Source organism: Haemaphysalis longicornis, unplaced genomic scaffold (genome assembly GCF_048455015.1).
Source record: "Haemaphysalis longicornis isolate Haplotype H1 unplaced genomic scaffold, Haemaphysalis longicornis Haplotype H1 scaffold_197, whole genome shotgun sequence".
Classification (NCBI taxonomy): Eukaryota; Metazoa; Arthropoda; class Arachnida; order Ixodida; family Ixodidae; genus Haemaphysalis; species Haemaphysalis longicornis.
This window is the reverse complement of record NW_027526292.1, coordinates 242,474-264,117: the sequence shown is the minus strand read 5'-3', so window position 1 is coordinate 264,117 and position 21,644 is coordinate 242,474. Positions and strand designations below refer to the sequence as shown.

Genomic DNA, 21,644 nt, shown 5'->3' with positions numbered 1-21,644 from the left:
ATGCTGGTACGCGTACATACTGTCGCCGCAGGGACTCCAATCACCTTTAGGCGTGCCTTCACTTGAGCCGCAGAGTAAGCAACGTAGTGGGACTGCGGTGGCAACAACGAACAAACAAGCAGGAAAATATGACATCCTGAGACAGTGTAATATCAGAGTACATGAACTGGGAATCGTGTGAAGGTAACATGTTCACATATGAGTGTAAACTCTGGGCAAGGATGTACAAAGCCTGTTCAGAGGGGAAAAGCGTCTCTACAAAGTACTAGTGAGGCAAGATCACAGCCATTGCCAGCGCTGCATCTCTTTTTCTTTAAAGCGCTGCAGTGCTTGGCATCCTTTTTGCAGGGAGTCGCGGAGCTCCGTGTCAGAATCTGATGCCCCCAACACGCTCACTGTCCATTCAGCCTTTGCCGTGAAGTGCCTCCAGGTAGGCCTGGGGTTCCTGGCGCACTCCACTGCATCCACTCGAGCTCTCCACAGCGAGTGGAGCCCCAGGACAAGCACGCAGTCCCGAAGCGCCTTGTTCTCTGTGGGCGCACTCAGGTGCCGGAGGCGCCTGACCACGACAGGTCCCATCGCTCGGTGTACGCGGTCTGCAGCTCGCCCCAGAAGACGGCCGCGGCGTTACAATCCGTGAGGACGTGTTCTGCCGTCTCGCGTTTTCCACAGAGGAGACAACCCGCGCCGCCATGGAGAAAGAAACCCTTATCCTCCAGACGTGCCTTTGCTGGCAGCACCCCCATGTGGAGGCGGAAGAAAAAGTCCTTTGAGGCGGTGGGCACAGGGAGTCGTCTTACTCGCTTCAAGACATCGTTGGGTATTGGGGGTTGTCGGTAGAGAGGGGGCGGCAGGACCTTCTCCACGAGGTCCCAGTATAGTTTTCTGGGTTTTGTTTTGAGCAGATAATACCAAGAGAAATGCTGCTCGAGCAGGGCTCGAGCAGCATTCAACGCTGCCGCCAGAGCCGCCGTCAACGCTGCCGCCAGAGCCGCCGCCGCAGCCGCCGACACAGCGCAACTCGCGACCGGAGCGCCCTATCAGCGCCTAGGGTAAAGTCGCGCCCGCTTTGGAAGGCGCAGTTCCGAAACTGAAAAAGTATCTATAAACGTTGCTCATGCGATGTAGGTTGGAATTGATGGACCGCCCCTTGAAACCGCATGTCTGGTGAGGACCAACTACAGCGCTTAGTGCACTATCCAGCCGTCTGGCGAGAACTCGGGCCAGGATCTTGTAGTCCGTTGAGAGAAGGTTGATCGGACGGTAATCGGCGACGTCGGGGATAGAATCGGTGGGTACTTTTTTGGGGATTAAGGCCAGGTGGCTTGTCCGCATGGAGGATGGCAGGCGCTTCTGTTTTCTTATTTCTTCGAAGACCATGGCTAGGATGGGGCTCAGTTCCTTTCTAAAGGCTATATAGAACTCTGAGATTATACCACCCGGTCCAGGAGATTTGTTCCGCGGTAGGCTCTTGATGGTACGCTCTATTTCCGCTTCTGTTATGAGGGTGTTGATCAAATCTTTGGTTTCTTCAGGTATTTTGGGAATTTGATTTAGCACTTCAGCTGGTATTGCATCTAGGACTGACCGTCGAGAGAATAGTTCTGCATAATATTCAGCGAAAGCTCTTGCGACTTCCTCATTGCTTCTTGCCACACCTGCGGGATGTTTGACCTCCGTGATGTTTTTCTGTGCCGAGTTCTCCCTTTCGAAGGCTGCAAAAAGCTTCGATGGCCTTGCCTCGAACTCTACCTTTTGCTCCCTGCTCCGCACCAGGGCTCCCCAAAAACTCTTCTCAAGCTCTCCCCGGAGCTCTTCTTTAATTAACCGGATATCGTCTTTAAACTCCCCTGGTCTTTCTTCATCAGCCTCAATGAGCGCGCAGAGAGTCTCCGTGAGGCGGCCCTTTTTTTTTTTTCGTGCGGCCTCCTCGCGCCCTATGGTGACTGCAAAACTCTTTATGCGTGCTTTAAAAGTTTCCCACTTTTCCACACTAATGGTTCCCGACCGAAGAGCTTCAATTTCTTTTTGAGTGTTTTCGACAAATGTCTCGTTTTTAAGTACTGTGGAGTTCATTAGCCATCGGGTACTTGAGTTCTGCTTAGCCGTGTATGTGTTAAGGGCCACGGTGCACGTTACGAGGCCGTGGTCAGAGAACGAGATGGGAGTGACGGTGTAGTCGGACACTCGTCTAACCCCTTCCCCCGACACGTAGATCCGGTCCAGACGCGCGTGGGACGAGCCCTGCCAGCGCGTGTAGCGTTTGGTTGGCCAGCTGCGCCCCAAGGCTACGTCGGACAGGTCGCTGTCCCGTAGGACTGCGCTCAAAACACGGGACGATGCGTCGACGCCACCACCTTTCCCTGTTCTGTCGTTAGCCCTCAACACACAGTTGAAGTCACCCCCAAGGAAAACTGCCCCAAACACACACAAGTAAGGCCGCAGGGCGTTAAACAGGTCCGAGCGAGCTGCTGTTTCATTGGGGGCGTAGACACACGCAAATCGCACCAGCTCGCTCCCCACGAGGACATCAACGAGGCAAAAACGGCCGTTTTCTGCGAGCTCGCAGTCAACAATTTTGAGGGAAGGGTTTTTCCGTATTAAAATGGCTGTACCGCCTGCGCGGGCTGAAGTTAAGGTGTGGAAGCACCGGAATTTGTGGCCGAATAGGCGGACAAAATTTTGGCTGTCTTCGATTGATGATAACTTGGTTTCTTGCAAAAGGGCAACATCGATATTCTCGTTGTTTAAAAGGTCGAGCAGCCAGTTCTTACGTTTGGAAGAAATTAGGCTAACTACGTTAATAGTAGCTATTTTAACCGCGTTGAGGGGGGCTGTCATCGTGGGGTGAGGGCTTACCGATTATCCGCTCAGCCGCAACCGCTGCCATTGTCGCGCGGTGTCGTGTCCGCACAGCCGGTGGGGGAGGCGGTCCTGCCGTCTTGCGCTGGGGCTGTTTTCTGTTCCCCCCTGAGCTATTCAGGAATTCTCGGTGGTGCGTCTTTTGTGGTGGGCCTCTTCCCCTCCTGACCGTCTCGGGTGGTGGCGGCTTGCTTGGCTCGTGCCTGACGTCGTGTTTCGACTCTCTCTCTTGAGGTGCTCCCTGGCTGGCTACTGAGGTGGAGGGGCACGGGTCGCTGATGGGCGCCGGCGCCGCGTCCTTTTCTTCTCGGCTGGTTTCCTGCTCGTTTTCCCCCTCCGCTGCCTGTTCTTGCTCGGTTCCGGCGGCGTTTTGAAGAAGGGGGCGGGGGGTTGCGGCTGCGTCATTCTCCAGTGGCAAGTCAGGGACACCTCCCTCCTTCCCCGCAGCTGTATCCAAGGTCTCGCCAGGGGGGGAGACGTTATCGGCGCCTTCATTCCTTTCATTTTCCTTGGCGGGTTGAACGCCCTTTGCCTGGGAGGAAGGCTGTGGGTTCATTGTTTCTTGCATTTCTTTGATGTCCATAAACTCATCGAGAGGTTGTTCCGCGCGCTTGCCTCTGGCCTTGGCGGCGTAGCTTTGCACACACGCAGCGCTGTCGTGTCCAAACGTGCGACAGACGCGACACCAGGGCGTTGTACACTGCCGGCGCATGTGGCCTAACATTTGGCAGCGCAGGCACATGGCAGGCCGGCCGGGTACTTCTATTAGGACCAGGTTTCCGTAGATGGTGACCTGGTGGGGTATCGCATCAAGGGAGTTCGCGTCCCTCGGCACGATCTGCACCACCCTCGTGATGCTTCCCATGTGGTCCATGTTTGGGCGTCGCCACTTCTCGAACGAAACACTTTTGACGACACCGAAGCGTTCCAGGTGGTGCACCAGAAGTTTGTCTGGCACGGTTGTGGGTACCCAGTGGAGCTTCACTGTCTTTTCCTGATTGTTCGGGTCAATGACCAGGCACCTTTTTCCTTTCGCCTCGATTTCCCCCTTCGAGGCCAGTTCTTTCATTTCTTCGGGTGACTGGAACGTAACCATCCATACATGGTTAAACTGAAAAGGTCCTAGGCAGGTGATCCTCTTCAAGTCAGTCACAGCGCTGAGAGCCGCTGCAACGTCGTCGATCTTGTACGGCCGTGCCGACGGGTCGCCATGCAAAAACACCGAGTTTTCACTTAGCTTACCCGTCGGCAGGGTGGGAAGCAGGGTACGGTAGCCCGTCCGAGCGGCGGGCACTTGGGGTGGCGCAGAGGACCGGTTCGGCGCGCTCGCGCCTTCCGCTTTCGAGGAGCCGTCTTTGTGCATGACTGCACCCTCTGAGAGCTGGGGAGAGACTGCTGGCCGGGTTCGGATATATAAGGTTTATAATTTATGACCAGTTTACACTTTTATTTATTTTAAGCATTTTAAGTACTTTATGTGACTATTTGTTATATATCACTCCTGCAGTAAGCGCCCCCAAACTTCCACAATATCTCACGTCTAGCAATTGCATTTCTTTGACGGAAAAGCGTTCGCAGATGTGCGGTCGTGCTGCTGACCGCTGTGCTTGTTTACCCAGCACAAAAATTGCTTCCTGCTCCCTAGTTTTGCGCTGTACGGTAAAAGTTTCAGGTTATTTTATTTTCTTAGTACCTATATTGACTTTGCTGACTCTTCTCCCGCCTTCAATGGGCCTTAGATTTTCCTACTAGCGTAAAGTCAGCGAAGCGTCGCATGTGCACTTGTGCAGCGCTTGTGTGGAGCGGCCCGGACTCTGAGTCTGACACAGTTTACAAACTAACAAAGTAAGGAAAGGCACATTCTTTCATTCACAAAGGTGTTGTGGCTTAGTTTCAATTGAGCGAGCGAATAGCGACGACCCGTCGGCGGCCGGCGGACGAAACGCTGGGCCGACTGACTCGATCGGTAGGTCGGGTGGTCGGCGAACCGTGCAGTAGCGCAGCCATTTTCCAGCTCATCTCCTGCTGACGTCACACGAAAACGCCACAGAAACTGGGCGAGCGTAAAGAGAGGAGGACAGCATTTTCGAATTGATTTTTCTACTAAATAAATTCGCGTAAACGCGGCCAGAGTGGTCGAAACAATGCCTACGGACTCCGAACTACAATTTGCGCTAGTAATCCCGCAATGTTTACAAATCACTTCAGTGTCCCTTTAAGAAAGGCAGAAGAAACCCAAATATGGAAATTAGCAAAACCTAAAGCTGCGGATAGACTGAATGTTTTGTAAAGAATCTTTTGCTGATTTCAGTTCTAGTCAACTCTAAAAAAGTCTATCGACGTAGAATGCTTGCCGTGAGGCACCTCGTAATACTAGCCAAAACTAATGGGCCCTGGCTGTTGGCTTTTCATTTGCAACAGTGACAAATGACCCCACATCCACCGGCAGGGACATAATGCAAGGCACCGTGTACAAGCTAGCCTCATGATAAAATAATGTTTTCTCAACAATGACATTACATTTCAACCATGGGCTTCACCAGGGAAATTGTATGCATTGTTCTGTGATGTTTCCAGTTCTTGTTATTGCTATGTGGGGTCATTTAGTCTAAAGGTATGCTTATAAAACTCCATATACCACCAAACCTTGCAAGTGCTGTATGAATATTTTTTCGTAAACCAAAAAGAATAATGCAAACGAAAATAAATGGCTTGGGTACCCAACTTTTATAAGTAGATTATGAGCCACAGTACGGAGGAAACTATATTATGAGCCGCATTACGGAGGAAAATATACATTTTGCATTTGGTCTTCCTTCATATTGAACCTTCCTGCTCAGCTCAAGAATAAGGCACTAAACATTGCAGGTAGCTACCTTCATTGGAAGTTTGATGCAGTACTGAGAAGCCAAGGGTTTTAAGGTTCAAGGAAGTTTTGTGTGGTTGAAGTGTTGCACACCTAATTGCTTTCACTGCACAGCATGGTTAGGCTGTGCAGTGAAGCTCGAAGGATGTGTACTGCAGTTCGGCAAAATGAACATATAAATTGTTTTTTACGAAGTTTTGGATAATCAACTACCTCTAAAGTTATAACTCTGTACTGAGATGTGGCTCCTGACTCTTTAAATTGATGTTTTAACGACACAAGTTCGAGGAAATTATCAGCTGACGTTGAGCTTCAATGGAATGTCTCACAGAACCGAGCTTGGAAAGCACGAATGTTTCATACCATAATCGTGTGTGATATTGTGCAATATGTGGTCTCACACCTGCTGCACCATTTGTGAACCGAGGATGACACACCCTTTTTGTACCCCTTTAGGTGGGTGCAGTGAAGATCGTTTCCCCGAAGTCCGGTGTCGATCAGGAACCCAATCGCCCGGGCTCCGGTTGATTTGGCAGGAGGCTGGCTGGGTGATGGTGTTGAAGTTCCGGTCGAATTGACGAACTCGAGGCGTTGAAGTCGATTAAGTAAAACGGAAGTTTATGTACAGCTATTTACAGTATGAAAACTGGGTGCATGAGAAACGAAAAGAAAAACTTCAAACTTCAGCTAGAAGCTAGCTGCGAGTGCGGACAAATCACTCGAGCTCCTCAACTTCGTCTAACTCTTCCTATTCTCGGAGCGTACACAAACCGCTCGAGAAACGACGGCCGAGACTCTGTCTCGCCGCAAGATCCGTCTAGTTGCCCGGTGCGGCGCTGCACCCTGAACCTCCGACGCGATCTTAACCTCGACTAGGGGGCTCCTAAATCCCAACCTAGCGTTAACGGTCGAGACTCCTTGTCTCGCCGGGAACTGCCAGCTCAGCGCTCAGACGAGAACCCTTTCCAACGGCCAAGTTCGGCCTTTTAAAACCTCGAGATCGCCCTCTCTCGGGAACGCCCCTGTAGCGTTCGTACACGCGTATGGGAGTGCCCGAATTCACGTAGACAGCTGTCACTCAGCACGTCACGGAATATCCAATGAGGCGCCGCTATCTCAGGTCAACGGCACGCTCGTAGACGAGCAAGTTCGGGTGACACCGCGGGGTGAAAACGAAAGGCGGCGACAGTGCGTCATGCTGACCGGGACGCGACAACAATAGAGACACGCCGGTAATCCCAGCGGGTCCGGCAGGCGTTCCTGGAATCCGGCGCCGCAGTCTGCCTTCTCAATGGGGGATTACCCTTTAGGAATGCGGAGGGCCAGACAATCCGTCTCCCGCGCACGCCGCGACGAATTAGCGGTGGTTGCAGCGCAGTGTCGGCAGTGCTACGTCGCCAGACAGAGCGGCGCGTTCTCACGCGCAGCACAGGCACCTGGCCGCTAATCTCATAAGTGGACCTTACAACTCCCCCCTTTAAGAGGGTTACTGGACCTCTTGGTTCAGTCAATCCGAAAAGAATTTAAAAGGGCCACTCGTTTCATCTCTCCTTCCGCAATAACAGCGGCATAAAAAAAAAAACACGTGGAAGGAGCTGGGTATAACCACAAATGAGCCCCCTGCTATTTCTGCAGTTCAGCTGATCCGAACTCTGTCTCCCCTAATCTACAAACACAACCTATTCACTAGCCGTTCAACAGGACGGAATACTCTAGCAAACCGGAAACACACCAGAAAATTGCTAAAAACACTAAGTGCGGGTAAAAGAAATGGGGTCGTGTCTCCGGAGCGCGTAAACGCCACGAACAACGAGACAACTCAACCTAAAACACTGATGCGCGCTATAACTGCAAACACGCATAATTACTCCGGCACTCGACAACAAGAACAAAAGGAATAAGGACTGGTAAAGAACACGGGCAATTTTGCGGTCAACAAAAATAAAACGTTAAGAAAGTTTGCATTGCCACTATGCGCACGCGCGCAAATGTCCTCCTTGACGGCGTAGCCTCATAACGTTCCTTCAAAAATGATCGGCTGTGCTTTCGCTCGCTTGCGGTGCACAGAAAGTTCGGTTCGGGCTGCGGATCGACCAATTCGGGGCACGGATCGAGCACTCAAGGCCTCTCGTCGCGCACAACCGCGGCACACACACACACACACCACCACCAGCGAAAAAGGACGGGTGAACGGGAACGTTCACGTCCGTCGTGGCGGTGTTAAGGCTCGGAGGCAATTCAATACCAGCCTCCCCAAGCAACAATGTGAAAACAGGGGAGTGCATTCGCGTACTTCCAGCCCCCTCTGCAGATGATCCAGACCGCGTAGCGTTGCAATGTCAACGCAAGTCTCGACAATTTAGCCCCATGAGGCGAACACAACTTCGGGGAAGACGGAGTGGTATCACAAAATGCGACCCCGTTTCCTGCCCCATAGGCCAAGTGGCCATGCCTCTCCAATGCCCCAACGTAAGGCAATGCTGCGCGCTGGCCGCGTGAGCGCAGGGTTGATGCTGGAGCGCAATGGCGGCCCGCGAACGCGACGACCTTTTCGGGATCATTCTTTCCCTTACGCACAGACTGCCCCACAACAACAACCTCACAAGCACCTGTCACTACCAAAACCCGCTCGTGCACGCTAGGTGCATTCTGAGCAACGGCCTGACGAAGACAGTTTTTCGGCTGTCCCAGCACGCACTCATCCTGGCACAACTCAGAGCTCGGGCCTGTGACACACGGCCAGGTCGCAGAACTTAGTGCGTCAACCCATCCAGCGCGGCTCCCGACTAAATCTCGGTAATGGCCGCAACCAACACTAAAGCTACGAAGCTCTATCTCAGCCACCGGTTTCGCGAGATCGCTGATTGCGTCTCGTTCCTCGCTTTCAACTGTAGCTGCCTCCTCACATGGTTTCTCCCTCTCCTTCACAACCTCCTCGGGAGCTCTCATTCTTGGTTTCGCAGTCTCCACGCCTGCGTTTTCGTGTTCTCCATCGGCCTCCTCGGTTACACTCTCACCATCAAGACTACCAAACCCACGCGACGTCTCCGTATCGTTCCTACCCTCTTCAAACGTTCTGAGCTCCTCATCCTCCGTCTTTTCGCGTTCTCTCTCAATTCCTCTTCCATTTTCTACATGTTCAACCCAGTCTACCTTCTCAGCTCCCTTATCCGCCTTCAACTCCTGCTTTTCCTCAGCCCGATCGTCAACACCGTCTCTTTTTCGCTCCGTCTCGTCACATGCTTTCTCGTCTTCTATCTCCTTTCTCTTCTGGGCGAGCTCCTGAACGCCCGACACGGAGTTCGCTTTCTCGTGCAACTCTCGAGCGTAATTGGGAGCGCAGCGGGCCCCAAGACTTTCCTGCACGACTCCAGTCTCCTCCGCTCCACCGATTAGAATTTGGGCACTGCCCGTGCCAGCAAGTTCAGCATGCATAAACGCAGTGCCCGGTGCAAAAGCGGCTGGCGGCTCTACACCCGCGACAACGGGGCTACCCTTTGACTCCGCGCTCGCTTCCCCTTCCATGCAGCTGTCCCCGGCTGAGCCGCTCGCCACCTGTGCGGAGCCACGGCCGCTTACCTCGTTATCGCGCGGCTTCAAGTTGAAAAACGGGCTGCCCCCATTCATCTTTGCTGTCAATGCTTAACTGGGCCCGCTCGACGGGTTCTGCCCTATGCGCTGCAGCTCCATCCCCAAACTTTGCCTGCGAGGCTGCTCGTCATGTTCGAGCATCGCTTCATTACACCGCTCTACGGTATCACCGGCCGCGCCTACTTCGTCGCTCCTCATCCCAATGTCCGTCTCCACGCGTTCGACACCGGCGGAAATGCTAGCTTCGTGTGGGGAGTCACGGCTGCTTACTTTCTCATCGCAACGTTCAACTTCCGAACCCTGGCCTGAACCATTCAACTTCGCGGTCGCAATACGACTTGCTGGGTCTGTGCCCCATTGTTTCTGCTCGCGGGTGTCCGAGCGCAAGGGCGTCTGCCTTCTCCGCTCCAGCTCCAACTCATACCTTCGCAACCGCTCTTCAGATTCGCGCTTCAGCCTTTGCATGCGCTCCTTAAATTCTCGCGCCTTTCTTCTCTCTCGCTCCTCCGCTTCTCTCTCCCGTTCTTCGAATTCGCGCTCTGCTTTTCTCTTTCGCTCTTGAAACTCCAATTCCATTCGCCTAATAATCATTGTTTCGGACTCCGCTTGGACCACCCCTCCTGCCGCTGTTCCTCCTTGAGGTGGTGCCTCATGCGTCTGACCATTTCCGTCTCCGTCCGCCATGTTCGCCAGCATGCTCCGCGTGACGACTATGCAACCCCAGACGCAGCCTACACCGCCACAACGAAGCGCAAGAAATCCCACTCACCCGCACCTCCGGTGGTCGGCCGCCGCGTCGTTGGCCCCGTGCGCTGGCTTGGCTCTGCCGCTCCACTCCGCGCGGAGCTCGGCTGCCGCTGATGAGGGTGGGCTTGCGTCTGCTTGCCGCCCCTGGTTGTGGCCTGGTGATTTCTTCTGCCAAATCCTGTCGGCTGCGCCAGCGAAGATCGTTTCCCCGAAGTCCGGTGTCGATCAGGAACCCAATCGCCCGGGCTCCGGTTGATTTGAAAGAAAAACTTCAAACTTCAGCTAGAAGCTAGCTCCGAGTGCGGACAAATCACTCGAGCTCCTCAACTTCGTCTAACTCTTCCTATTCTCGGAGCGTACACAAACCGCTCGTAAAACGACGGCCGAGACTCTGTCTCGCCGCAAGATCCGTCTAGTTGCCCGGTGCGGCGCTGCACCCTGAACCTCCGACGCGATCTTAACCTCGACTAGGGGGCTCCTAAATCCCAACCTAGCGTTAACGGTCGAGACTCCTTGTCTCGCCGGGAACTGCCAGCTCAGCGCTCAGACGAGAACCCTTTCCAACGGCCAAGTTCGGCCTTTTAAAACCTCGAGATCGCCCTCTCTCGGGAACGCCCCTGTAGCGTTCGTACACGCGTATGGGAGTGCCCGAATTCACGTAGACAGCTGTCACTCAGCACGTCACGGAATATCCAATGAGGCGCCGCTATCTCAGGTCAACGGCACGCTCGTAGACGAGCAAGTTCGGGTGACACCGCGGGGTGAAAACGAAAGGCGGCGACAGTGCGTCATGCTGACCGGGACGCGACAACAATAGAGACACGCCGGTAATCCCAGCGGGTCCGGCAGGCGTTCCTGGAATCCGGCGCCGCAGTCTGCCTTCTCAATGGGGGATTACCCTTTAGGAATGCGGAGGGCCAGACAATCCGTCTCCCGCGCACGCCGCGACGAATTAGCGGTGGTTGCAGCGCAGTGTCGGCAGTGCTACGTCGCCAGACAGAGCGGCGCGTTCTCACGCGCAGCACAGGCACCTGGCCGCTAATCTCATAAGTGGACCTTACAGGTGCTTTTGCAGAAGATGCTCCTACAGATTGGGGTGCTAAGTAGCACCCTAGGATACTTTCAGGCGGAAAAGGGTGTTATAAGGCACCTGTCTTCTGGGGTGCTTAACAAAGGGTGCTCCTGCGGCGACAAAATCCAAGCACCCTAAAGGGCGTAAAATATTCAGTTTTTAGGGTGCTCCTGCGGCGACAAGCTGAAGCACCCTTTTGGGCGTAAAAATTTTTAGTGTGTGAAAAGAAAAAACAAAACGTACTTCGACGAAGACAAGATACGACAGATGCGGGCGCTTGTATGCGTCCTATCTTGTCATCGTCCACGACTGAACGCCACGTTTTCTTTTTTCTTGGTAAACTAGCTGGCGGTTGGTGCACCGGTTCACCACGAAGGCAACGTTTTTATAGGTACGCTCAAATAACTTTCCGAACTCTTCAAAGAACTTATTATTTGAAATAACGGTAAAATTAATAAAATCAGCGTCCCCAATGAGTCCCCCCCCCCTAAATATTAACATTGTTCGTAACTACAAGCTTCGCCTGCGCAATAGCGGGCACAACCGTTTCGGCAAAAATACGCGTTACTTCCTTTTACCTTAGTTTTAAAACAGCCTGTTTGTATTTTCCACTTCCATGTGTGCACACCCTTCTCCGCATTATTGTGGCACTTTGTTTAAATTTGCGGTCACTAAAACGTTTCAATCCAAGCCAATGATGAAACTGAGGCGAGCGCATGATATAATGGCGGTCCATGACGACACAGACGGCCTTAATGTGAGCCACATAGACGCTAGCGCCAGATTTCTCTCTAGTGTATATTGTAAGAAACTCTACGCTAAAACATCTTGTCAATGACTGACTTTGCATTTACAGCGAGCGCAATATATGGGACAAGCACGCGATGCGGAAAAAACATGCATGAAGTTGAAAACGGAACTCCGGGGTGGATGCGTGTTGATGTTCACGGTCAGTTATTTCTCAAAACATGAAGTTGAGCTTTATTATCATATTCTCACTGACAGTTGTAGCCTTGCTTGCAGGAATGAGATGCGACGCTGTTGCGCGATAAAAAAAAGATCAGCACAACAACGTCCTCTATTGCAGCGCCACCGAACATTTTTGGAATGAAACAGTGCAAAAACCTTCGGAGACTCCGTCCGAATAGACAGTTCAACCAAGCAGCAACACTAGACATTCGGAGATACTCTCGTATGGAAATGAAACTGGAAGGCGAACAGCTGGCAGTATGTAAGGCCGGGTTTAAGCGCTGTCCTCGTTGGAACAGATAACTGGCGACTGGGTGTGATCTTTTGACTTGCGCCTGATGTTCTTATCGCTGAAATCGGGTTAGGGTGGGGGGAAATCAGGAGCGGCGTGATTTTTTCGAGGGACAGTCGCGGACGCTCAAGGCGCCATGGCAGGTTGGCGCCTTAAGTAACTGCGCCTTGAGTAATTTGGGTAACTGCGTAGTAGCACAAAATATTGATTTCGCAATGCAGAAACGAAACCGAAACTGTTGTAAGCTGTTCGCGAATGGTCCTGTGGTAAGTAGAACTACCACATTAACTTAGAACAACGTACGCAAACGCAATAAAACTGTCTAAAATCGTAAAGTAGCTTTGCAAACAGGCACTACTTGACATTGTCAGCCGATTTCTAGGATTATTACTATTTTAGCGCGAACCTGACCACTGAAAATTGTTTTCAGTTTCACCATTCCTGCCCGGATAACAAAAAAAAAAAAAACTCTGGTGCAGAGTAATTACGAGTGGCACGCATTCTTCGTTGGTAGCAGTGACGCGCGATGACCACGCCTCTTTTCCACACCCAGGTGATTCAAACGCGTGTTAAAAATCCCGTTTCTGTTGCAAGAATGAAAACAACACTGATTTTGAAAGGCCATTTTTTGATCCAACTCCTAACAGCTTTACTTCGAGCGGCGCTTGGAACGCTATGAAAGGGCGCTCCCAAAGTATCGTTTAAATTGAAGGATTTTGAATAGGCACGGTGACGAAAACTTAAACCCTACAATCAATCAACGTGTGGCGTTCCTGTATTTTTGTGAAGGTGCAGGGTGTTACAGTGTTGGCGCGGTGAGGCACTCGCCAAGAATGGTGGTGCATCAAATAAACATACCCATGTCGAGCTAAACGGTACCGTTAGCAGGCTTCAGCGCCGGCTGCAAGCTGCTCGGAATCCTCCCGGCGCTCGTACTGCCGCGTAAGGCGCCGGCTGGTGCTACTTTCGATAGAAACGAAGAGCTTCGGTGGAGATCTAGAAAATTGGTACGCATTCTCTACTAGTGAGGGACCCACATGCGCAATCAGCCATGCAGACAGCAGGCGCCGGGCCGGGAGGAGCCGTGCCGATAGTTTCATTTTTGGCAACCTGTGCATCTAATTGTTACATTATGGGAATTAATATTTTTATGAGGAATAACGCAGCAGAGTGCCGTACGGGGCATATTGTTTGACTTCGATAAGCTTAATGTCGCGGACGTGCCGCATATGTGTTTCCGATGCCCGAGTTGGTATCATTGTAAAATTATATTCTAAATTCCTTGATCTGTAAACTGAACTCTGGTGTTCCGTGAATTCATATCTAATCACCGATTTGTGGCTACAATCTTGCGCCACGTTTGTCCTGGGTTTTTGCGCACAGAGGCTACATGATGCGCACTGGAGTCAAAGATGCGGCTTTATTACATCTTCGAAAGACATTTAACATGCGCAATGTACATGGACTTGCGGAAATTAGCTTTCAGCTGCAACAAAAAGTAGCCGATGTGGTTGGGAAGCGAAACCGAAGCAAAGCTGTATGTCCTTTAGAACTACTCTGGTGGCTATGCGATATATTTTATGTAATAAATACGCGATTCCGTATAAAGTAATAAACGGAAGTGTCTGCTGCAGCAGCGTGGGACCAGGAAGTTCATTGCAAGGCCTTTAGCTTTTTCGTCACTGAGTATAGGTGGGCCCTTTTCACGTTTTGTGCAAAACACGCCAGACAAAAATTCGTAAAAATAAATTATAGTGGAAATGACGTGTTCCCCGATACTGTAAGAAAGTTCCGTTGAAGGTCATATGGCAAGTGCGAGGTGCAAGATATGGAGAAGCTGGCAAATACAGATGTTCGTGCGAGCACCTCTCTGTTCGTCATGTGCAGTGCTAGAGGATGTTCACTTCTATGTAATGTGCTGCCCGGAGCATGCTGGAGAACAAACTTCAATGCTCTGTGATTCGAAAGTTGGCATCCCCAAACAACACTCTGGGCCACATCGTCTTTCCGAGGGGACATCGGGCGCAGGGAGGGCTCGCTCCTTCATAGCTTGCCCCAGGAGACAGAACAGGCGGACTCGAGGTGAAGTGTCTCCAATAATAGGTGGAGTTAGGGCGGAGCAATTGCTAGCAATTCTTGCCAAGCTAACACCGCCACCACTACCACTTTCTTTCAGGGAATTTGCCATACTTATAGCGCCAGAGAAGGAAATTTTCAGGGACCCACGTGCGGCTGGATTTCGTAGTTTTATCCCCAAAACTCATTCTTTCACCGTGTAGCGAAGATAGACCTGTGCTACACGGTAAAACAATACTTGGACAAGGAAGGAGACAGGACGAAGCGCTACGTGCTGTCTTGTTCCTTGTCCAAGTAATATTCGTGCTTTTCCCAACACAATGTGTCAAACGGCGACTCTACACGTGCAGATATTTTCAAGCAACATGCCCGCGTGTCAGCGCCGATGTCAGCTACTGCGTTGGCCGCGGCGCGGAGGCAGCGCCAAGAGCAGTGGGGCTCTTCGATTTAAAGTCATGGGCTCCATTTGTTTTTCACGTGCATTTCTATGAAGTGAGGTATTCTCGCACAACATTTGACTATCCGCGGTGACTCCGAGGATGTAAATCGAAGAGGCCACGGTCTCCTTGTCCTGACGTCACGTCGACGATCGAACGGCTGATTGGTTGTCGAGCTACCGCATTGCTAGCCTCTGCTGAAGTCGGGCTACTCTTCCCTCCTCCTCTCCCTGCTCATCGCACCCTCTGCCTGTTTATTCATGGTGCGATGGCAGTTACGTGTTCTAACAAAACATGGCCCTGATATTACGAATGTAACTACCATCTAAATATGGCCATGTTGCACAAGACGACGGGCCGTTGTTAGTAGGCTACTACTGAAAACAATTGAGCGAAAATGCTGCATTGAATGATTTAGTGTTTCCAGGGTACTATCAGGAATGATATTTCTTATGAATGCTTCATTACGTACGCCGGGACAAACATGCTTCCGTCATGTGAAAGATGTGATAACGCACCGACGGACAGGTGACTGGTTACAATCGGAACACCACGGTTCATCACTTCCGAATCAGCGTGCGCATATCCAAGGGTCTCCCGCACTCCGCTACTGGCCCCTGCCCCCTGTCACGTTCCTTCAAGAATAACAGAGAGCAAACGTCTACCGCGGCGCCATCGACATGGTAACTGCACCCGTCTCGCCCTGGTGCCTCTTGCGCCGCGGACACCACCACCTCCACCGCGTGGGTATCAAACTGCTGGCACCGTACAACGACATACGCAGTCGTATAGAAGGGGCTGATTTCATCGTCATCTTACACTTCCCAGTGGCAAATTGTAGCATCGTTGACTGCACGGGGTAGCTCCTTCGAGCATAGATTCTAGAAGGCGAAGTCATTGGGTAGACGTATTTTGTCTCCCGTGTGACTCATTCTTAATGCGTGCAACTCTGCGCAGGTTCAGCGAGAGCAACGTGTGCTCAATACGGCCGTACACCTACCTTCCTTTCGGAGCCGGGCCGAGGAACTGCATCGGAATGCGCCTTGCTTTGCAGGCAGTCAAGCTGTGCCTGTTCCACTCAGTGCGGAGCGTCCGTTTTGTACGCACAGAAAAAACACAGGTATACATAGTATACTTGAGCTTTCGTGTGCCTGTTTAGTTTAGTTACACCACGCCACAGCAGCAGTAAGACAAAATGAATGGTGTTTTATAACGACATATTTGTCGCGGCTAGTTCATACTAAGCCTACCTGGCTATTCATACTAAGCTAGTTCATGCTAAGCTGAAACATGCAAAACATGAAAACCAAATGCGCTGGGGTGGGTGTTTTTGCGCAGAGATCTGACGCCACATTCAGTCAGTGCGAATTCTCGGGGGGTCACGCAGAAAGACCACGAGTGAGTGGCACTACAGGATTTTCGAGCGCACGAGGAATGCGGAGGCAAAACTTGGCGACGCCGGCGTGCCACAGCCGGAGTGCCATCGTCGTCTACGTAGACGGTACAAAGAGGTCGGACGAATGGGAAAAAGATAAAAAACACATCGTCTTTCCTTTAAACTAGATCTCAGAAAACTAAGTGAGTTTCCTTTTCCCGCAGAGGAAATTGAAACAGAGAATGGGATAGATCTTTTTTCAATCCAAGGAAGATCTAGTATGTTGTTCTATCTGTGGGTGTACAGTTTAAATATACATTATCTTTATCTCTATCTCTATCGTAACTTTATCTTTATTTCTACTTTAAGCTCGGTTATGCCCATCGCAGGACGAAGGCCTCTCCCAAAGATCTGCAGCCACGCCTATCGAGTGCCTGAAGTCCGATAGTGTGTTTGTGCAAGCATTGGGAGGTTTTTAGCAAATGTACTCAACCAGGGTAGCTAAATCATTGTCTGGTGAGGAAATGCTGTTTGTGTCCCAGGGAGCCTGAACCTATCTCGTACAGGCTCCCGTGGTATCCGGCAGCGTTATATACCGGAACTGGCAGCATTACAAACGTGGTACAACGCACTAGAGGCATAGCATGGAAGGTGCATAGAGCGCGCAAGGAAAGTGGCAATGCTTCCTCCCGCGATTTCTTCTGCCCCAGCTTCTTCTTCCAGGGAAGATAAAGATAAAATATGCATTATCAGTTACCCTAAAGTGACATCGATTTCTGCTACTATAACATGGGCACGAATAAACCGTTATAAATAGCAGAAAAATCACTGCAAGGCCAAAATGGGTCCGGGAACCCACTTAAGTTAAAGCGTGCTCGTACCATTAAGGTACTCAACATGCTTCTTTTTTTGTCGCCGCTCGTATTTTTGTACAGACTGTAAACTTACCTAAAAAAAAACGCGTGCTTTTTTAGTTCGACTTCTGCGCAAACGTTACTGCCCAACAGAGGCATTTTGTGCAGCACTGGGCGTAATAGTAAACAGTATGCACGTGTTGTCCAGGTGGGCGTAGGAGATAGTGATGACTGAAGCCCTGTTATCCACCGATGCTGGAGCTTATTCCGCCAGGAAGCACGGATAACAGTGAATTATTCGCTCCTTACTTTAGATTAAGGCCAAACAGTGCAATGTATGCGTTTTGTTCAGTTCTTTGCAGCTAAAACCGCTGTCATGGTAGGAAAGTACGGCGAGGCCCGTCTTGAAGCGCAAGTAACAGGTACGGCGAAAAATTTAGCAGTGGCTTAGCTCGGCTATGCCACCATATACGTCGCTTGAGCTAAGGTTCAGCTGGTTATTCTTAGCTTTCCTTGTTGTCTAGGATTATCTTGATTATCATGCTTACTGTTGCTTCAATGACACACACATGGTATGCTCATTATGTGACACATATATATTTATCAAGCGTCACCAATCGCCCCAGGGCTAAGCTGGTTCTACAGGCGCACGCCGGTGTTGCTGCGACGCACGAGCCATCAGTTCCGCACCCGGCCACCCTTCGCATGATCATCAAGTGGACCAGGCCGCCACGTGCGGAACGGAGGTCGGCGAAGACGCTGGGCGCGTGGGGTGCATGAGAGACGCCGGGCAGAGAGCAATGTTCTGTTCGCCGTGTGACGTCACTGCTCCTCGCGAATGCGGAGCACGGCTTTCCAGGAGCCACGCGAAACTGCTCAACCTCGGTCAGTGTAGCTCATGCTACAAAACGTTGAAGTGACAGCGCGGAAAGAAGAAGACTGTTTCTGCCGGCTTGGGCTTTCTTTTATCCTGAGGCGTAAACGTTCGCTCTTTATTTAGCGCATGACATGAATACTGCGTAAGTTCGCGTTCTTAATGCGAAAACACCTTATAACGCGAATGAAACCAAAGGCAACAACACTAAGAAAATTTTTCGCAAGCTGTGGCTCACTACTGCTTTGACGCCTGTATGTCGAGAGCGTTTTTTGTTCATATTGACTTGTCTGGCACACTTGTGCCACCCAATTGTATTGAGGGTAAGTCAAGTTTCACTATGAACATTTCCCACGGGATTCTTCTGAACTAAATGCAGAATGAAGTGACTATGCCCGCCTAATACGTAGGCTGGCCTTAATAGAATTTTACATGAAGCAGTACAGGTGTCTTAAGAAAATTCGAAAAAAATCACAAACCAAAACGATGTCGCCTCCAGCTGCCGCTAAAAACACCAGAAGGTAATTGAGACCATGAAGGGCAAAAATGGACCGTCCTACCGAAAGAGGAACGCAAGCAAGCCAGCAAGCAAGCCAGTAAGCAAGGGAAAAGTGAGTGGGCGGCTGCTTCAGGGCCCCTACTATTCGCCCTGGCTGCCTAGAAGCTAAATACGGAGCTACCAGAATGGGGTCAATTGGGCGGAAGTGAGACGGACAAGTACAAGAGAAACACTTTTATTATTATTCTTGGGTTAGAAAGGTAGACTAAAGGTCTAGAGAAACAGGTAAACGAAGTGAGGGCGTCTACATTGTCTTGGGCATCGCCGTGTCAATTGCAAAAGTCCACAGGGACATGGCACTCTCTTTTTGGAGAGCCCGGCACAGACGAGGCGATGCGCACTCCTGTTCGGCGGGAGATCGGCTCTTCTCTCAGTTGCGAGCCCCGAGCACTCACACAGCATGTGGTGCGTTGTGGTCCTCGTCAGTGAGTGACATGAGGAACGCGTCGCGATGGTGGGCTATGTGGGGTTCTCGGGTGGTTCGCCCAGTGGTCTTGAGCGGTGGGGAACCACCGCTCAAGGCCGTCTTCAGCCGCTCCTTACGCGCACGCAACGCCATGGCTCATCTTGGCTGCCCCGTGCAGCAGCTCTATGGCGCCAGCTCCCATCTGACTACACTGGAACATTCCCGCCCGACGACGACGACCTAAGGACTATAATGAGGGCTGCCCAACGGACTGCGTAGTGCAGCACTGGTGTAGTCTGTGGTGAATAGCTATGAACATTGGGACCCAGGCTGGGCCCGCAGGGCTATTGGTATGGGCACACTGCCTTCTGCGGCCCTTGCAGGCTTGGGTCTCCCAGAATATATGTATGCTAATAAAGTATTATTATTATTATTAGGCACTCTGCGAGCACTTTGCGCTTACGCTCCCGCCCCTTTTCGAGCACGTGCTCAGTAGAGCAGCCGCGGCTCTTGCGTGCCTGGGGTTTGGCGCCCGTGGGATGTCCTCCTGGCAGTGGTATTGGCAAGTGGGGTGTTGCGCCGCGAAAATCGGCCTTGCTTTCTTGCTTGGAAGCGGCGCTGCGTCAACCGGGTCGGTGCGATAGGTGGGAGCGGATACCTTTCCGACCCTCGCCCACGCGTTGGCGGCCTCGTTAACGAAGTCACCCGCGTGTTCAGCACCTCCAGCCCAGCCGCACCGTATGTTTCTTGTGCGAAGCCTCTTCGCGATCGTCCTGATGAGGTGGCTTGCCGAGCCGCTTATTTCCTTGCTGCCTTTCTAAATGGGAAGGCTTATGTGACAGTTCATCTGCTCGACGATTTTCTCAGGAAAGGTTCGGTTATTTTCTATTCTACCTTGCAAAGCTTTTGCGCCTGGAAGAACTTCATTTCCTTTTAACGAGAAAGGAGCTTAATGATATATCTGTAAATGAGCTTGAGTATAAGAAAATTAAACTTAGAAGCTTTCGATGGAAATATATTTAATGCTGAGAAAAATGAGCACACACAAGCGATTACAGCGTGACTTTGGGCTGGTGTGTAATTGAATGCTGTCTGCAAGTTAATGACGTGACTGGTATTAAGTGCGGTATTAACAAGTCACATTCCTCTCCAAAAGTGGTTCGTACTGGTTGACAAGGCACGCGTCGGCATATTCAAGTGCGGGCAAGGAAAAAAGGGAATGGCGCAAGCAACTTCCTTTCACAGGGAGCTTGGGCACCTGTTAACGGACTTCGAGATTGTTTCAGAAGTGAAACTAACGTTCACGCACAGAATACGTGTGTCCCAACCACATGCCAGCCCAGATTTTGTTGCTCATCCGTCGCTCCATATACAGTTATCGAGACAGGCGCACACGCCATCCGGAGGGAACTACTGCAACGCGAGCTCAGCGACCTACATCTGCCCCGGCGCTCCCCGGCAGTGTCGCATCAGCTCTGTATGTATAAACGAATCGCTGTTGAGTTAGAAGTACCTTCCGCTCACGAAAGTTTCACGCAACTAGTAGGAAGTAGAAATCAATTTATGTTACTGCTTCGGGGGTGAAGGCGCTTTTTTGTTATACTTCCAATTAAAATAAATGTTTACAATACGCTCCATTACTCGAATTATTAGTCTCAACTGCCTGCCGCATCTACCGTATGCATGTGCAAGCAAACTCATTCAAAACAATACCAGTGAGAACGTGACGGTATGCAAAGAAACGAAGTATGCACAGACGGCCACTGGAGACTGTTTTTCTATTTCTAATTGAGGACTGATGCAAAAAAGTTCTATCGTTTGCAGCCACCAGGTGCTCTAATTTACCTTCAGCCCGAGGCCCATTTCTGCGACGCTACGCCTGCACAACGTGACAAAATATCAATAGTGTTTCCTTATATCAAGCGCTCCGGCCATTAACACCGTAGGTAGCGAGAACTGCTCTATAATTTTTTCTTTGAACGAAGTAAGTTGCTGGAAACTTCCGGTGTTGTGTCTAACGCCCCCCTCCACCCCCCTTCCCAATCGTGACCAGCGGTACTCCTTTCGAAATACAAGTGTCTACTCTTACTTCATCAACAGGTTCCGTTGAAGATCGCCAAAGGGTTTGGTGTGTTGAGCGTTGAAGACATCACCATCGGGATACGCAAGCGGGAAGACCACTCGTCCTGAAATGTTTCCAGAAGAAGAATAATGTAACAATATTGTTTCCGTTAAAGGAAATAAAAATGGTGTCATAAATTTCGACGAAAGTTTTGTAACATTTGGCTTAGTCGTATATGTTATAAATGCACTGAATATTTCTACAATGTCTCTGCTGATAACTGATTTCAGCACAGGTATCGGGAAAAGGGAGGCACCGAGTCCCGGCGTATTGCAGTGGCGGGTTCCTACACACGTCGTAAAATGTCTATCGCTATCATCCTGACCGACTCCCCGCCGCCGTATTGCAGCCGTGTGTGATAACACGATCCCGCCGTACATACTCGGGGACCCTGCGCCTCATCACCGCAGCCAGGTCTTACTCCGCGCGGCGCAAAAACGTACCTTATGCGAGTATTTTGAGCCTGATACGAGTCGTCTCCATAATTTCCCGCACTAAATATGCTTATAAATTTCTGCAGCGACGACAAAAGAACTAAGCGT

At 51.0% G+C, this 21,644-nt stretch overlaps 1 protein-coding gene across 1 annotated transcript in view; it reads left to right on the top strand.

Moving 5' to 3' along the window:
• Nucleotides 1–21,245, top strand: part of LOC144166902 (cytochrome P450 3A29-like) — a 67,795-nt gene extending 46,550 nt beyond the window's left edge. Inside the window, exons 10-11 of the mRNA XM_077696353.1 lie at nucleotides 15,870–16,032; nucleotides 21,081–21,245. Coding sequence (XP_077552479.1) covers nucleotides 15,870–16,032; nucleotides 21,081–21,170 — 253 coding nt within the window. The 3' untranslated portion in view covers nucleotides 21,171–21,245. The remainder of the gene's footprint in view (nucleotides 1–15,869; nucleotides 16,033–21,080) is intronic.
• Nucleotides 21,246–21,644: the final 399 nt, after the last annotated feature.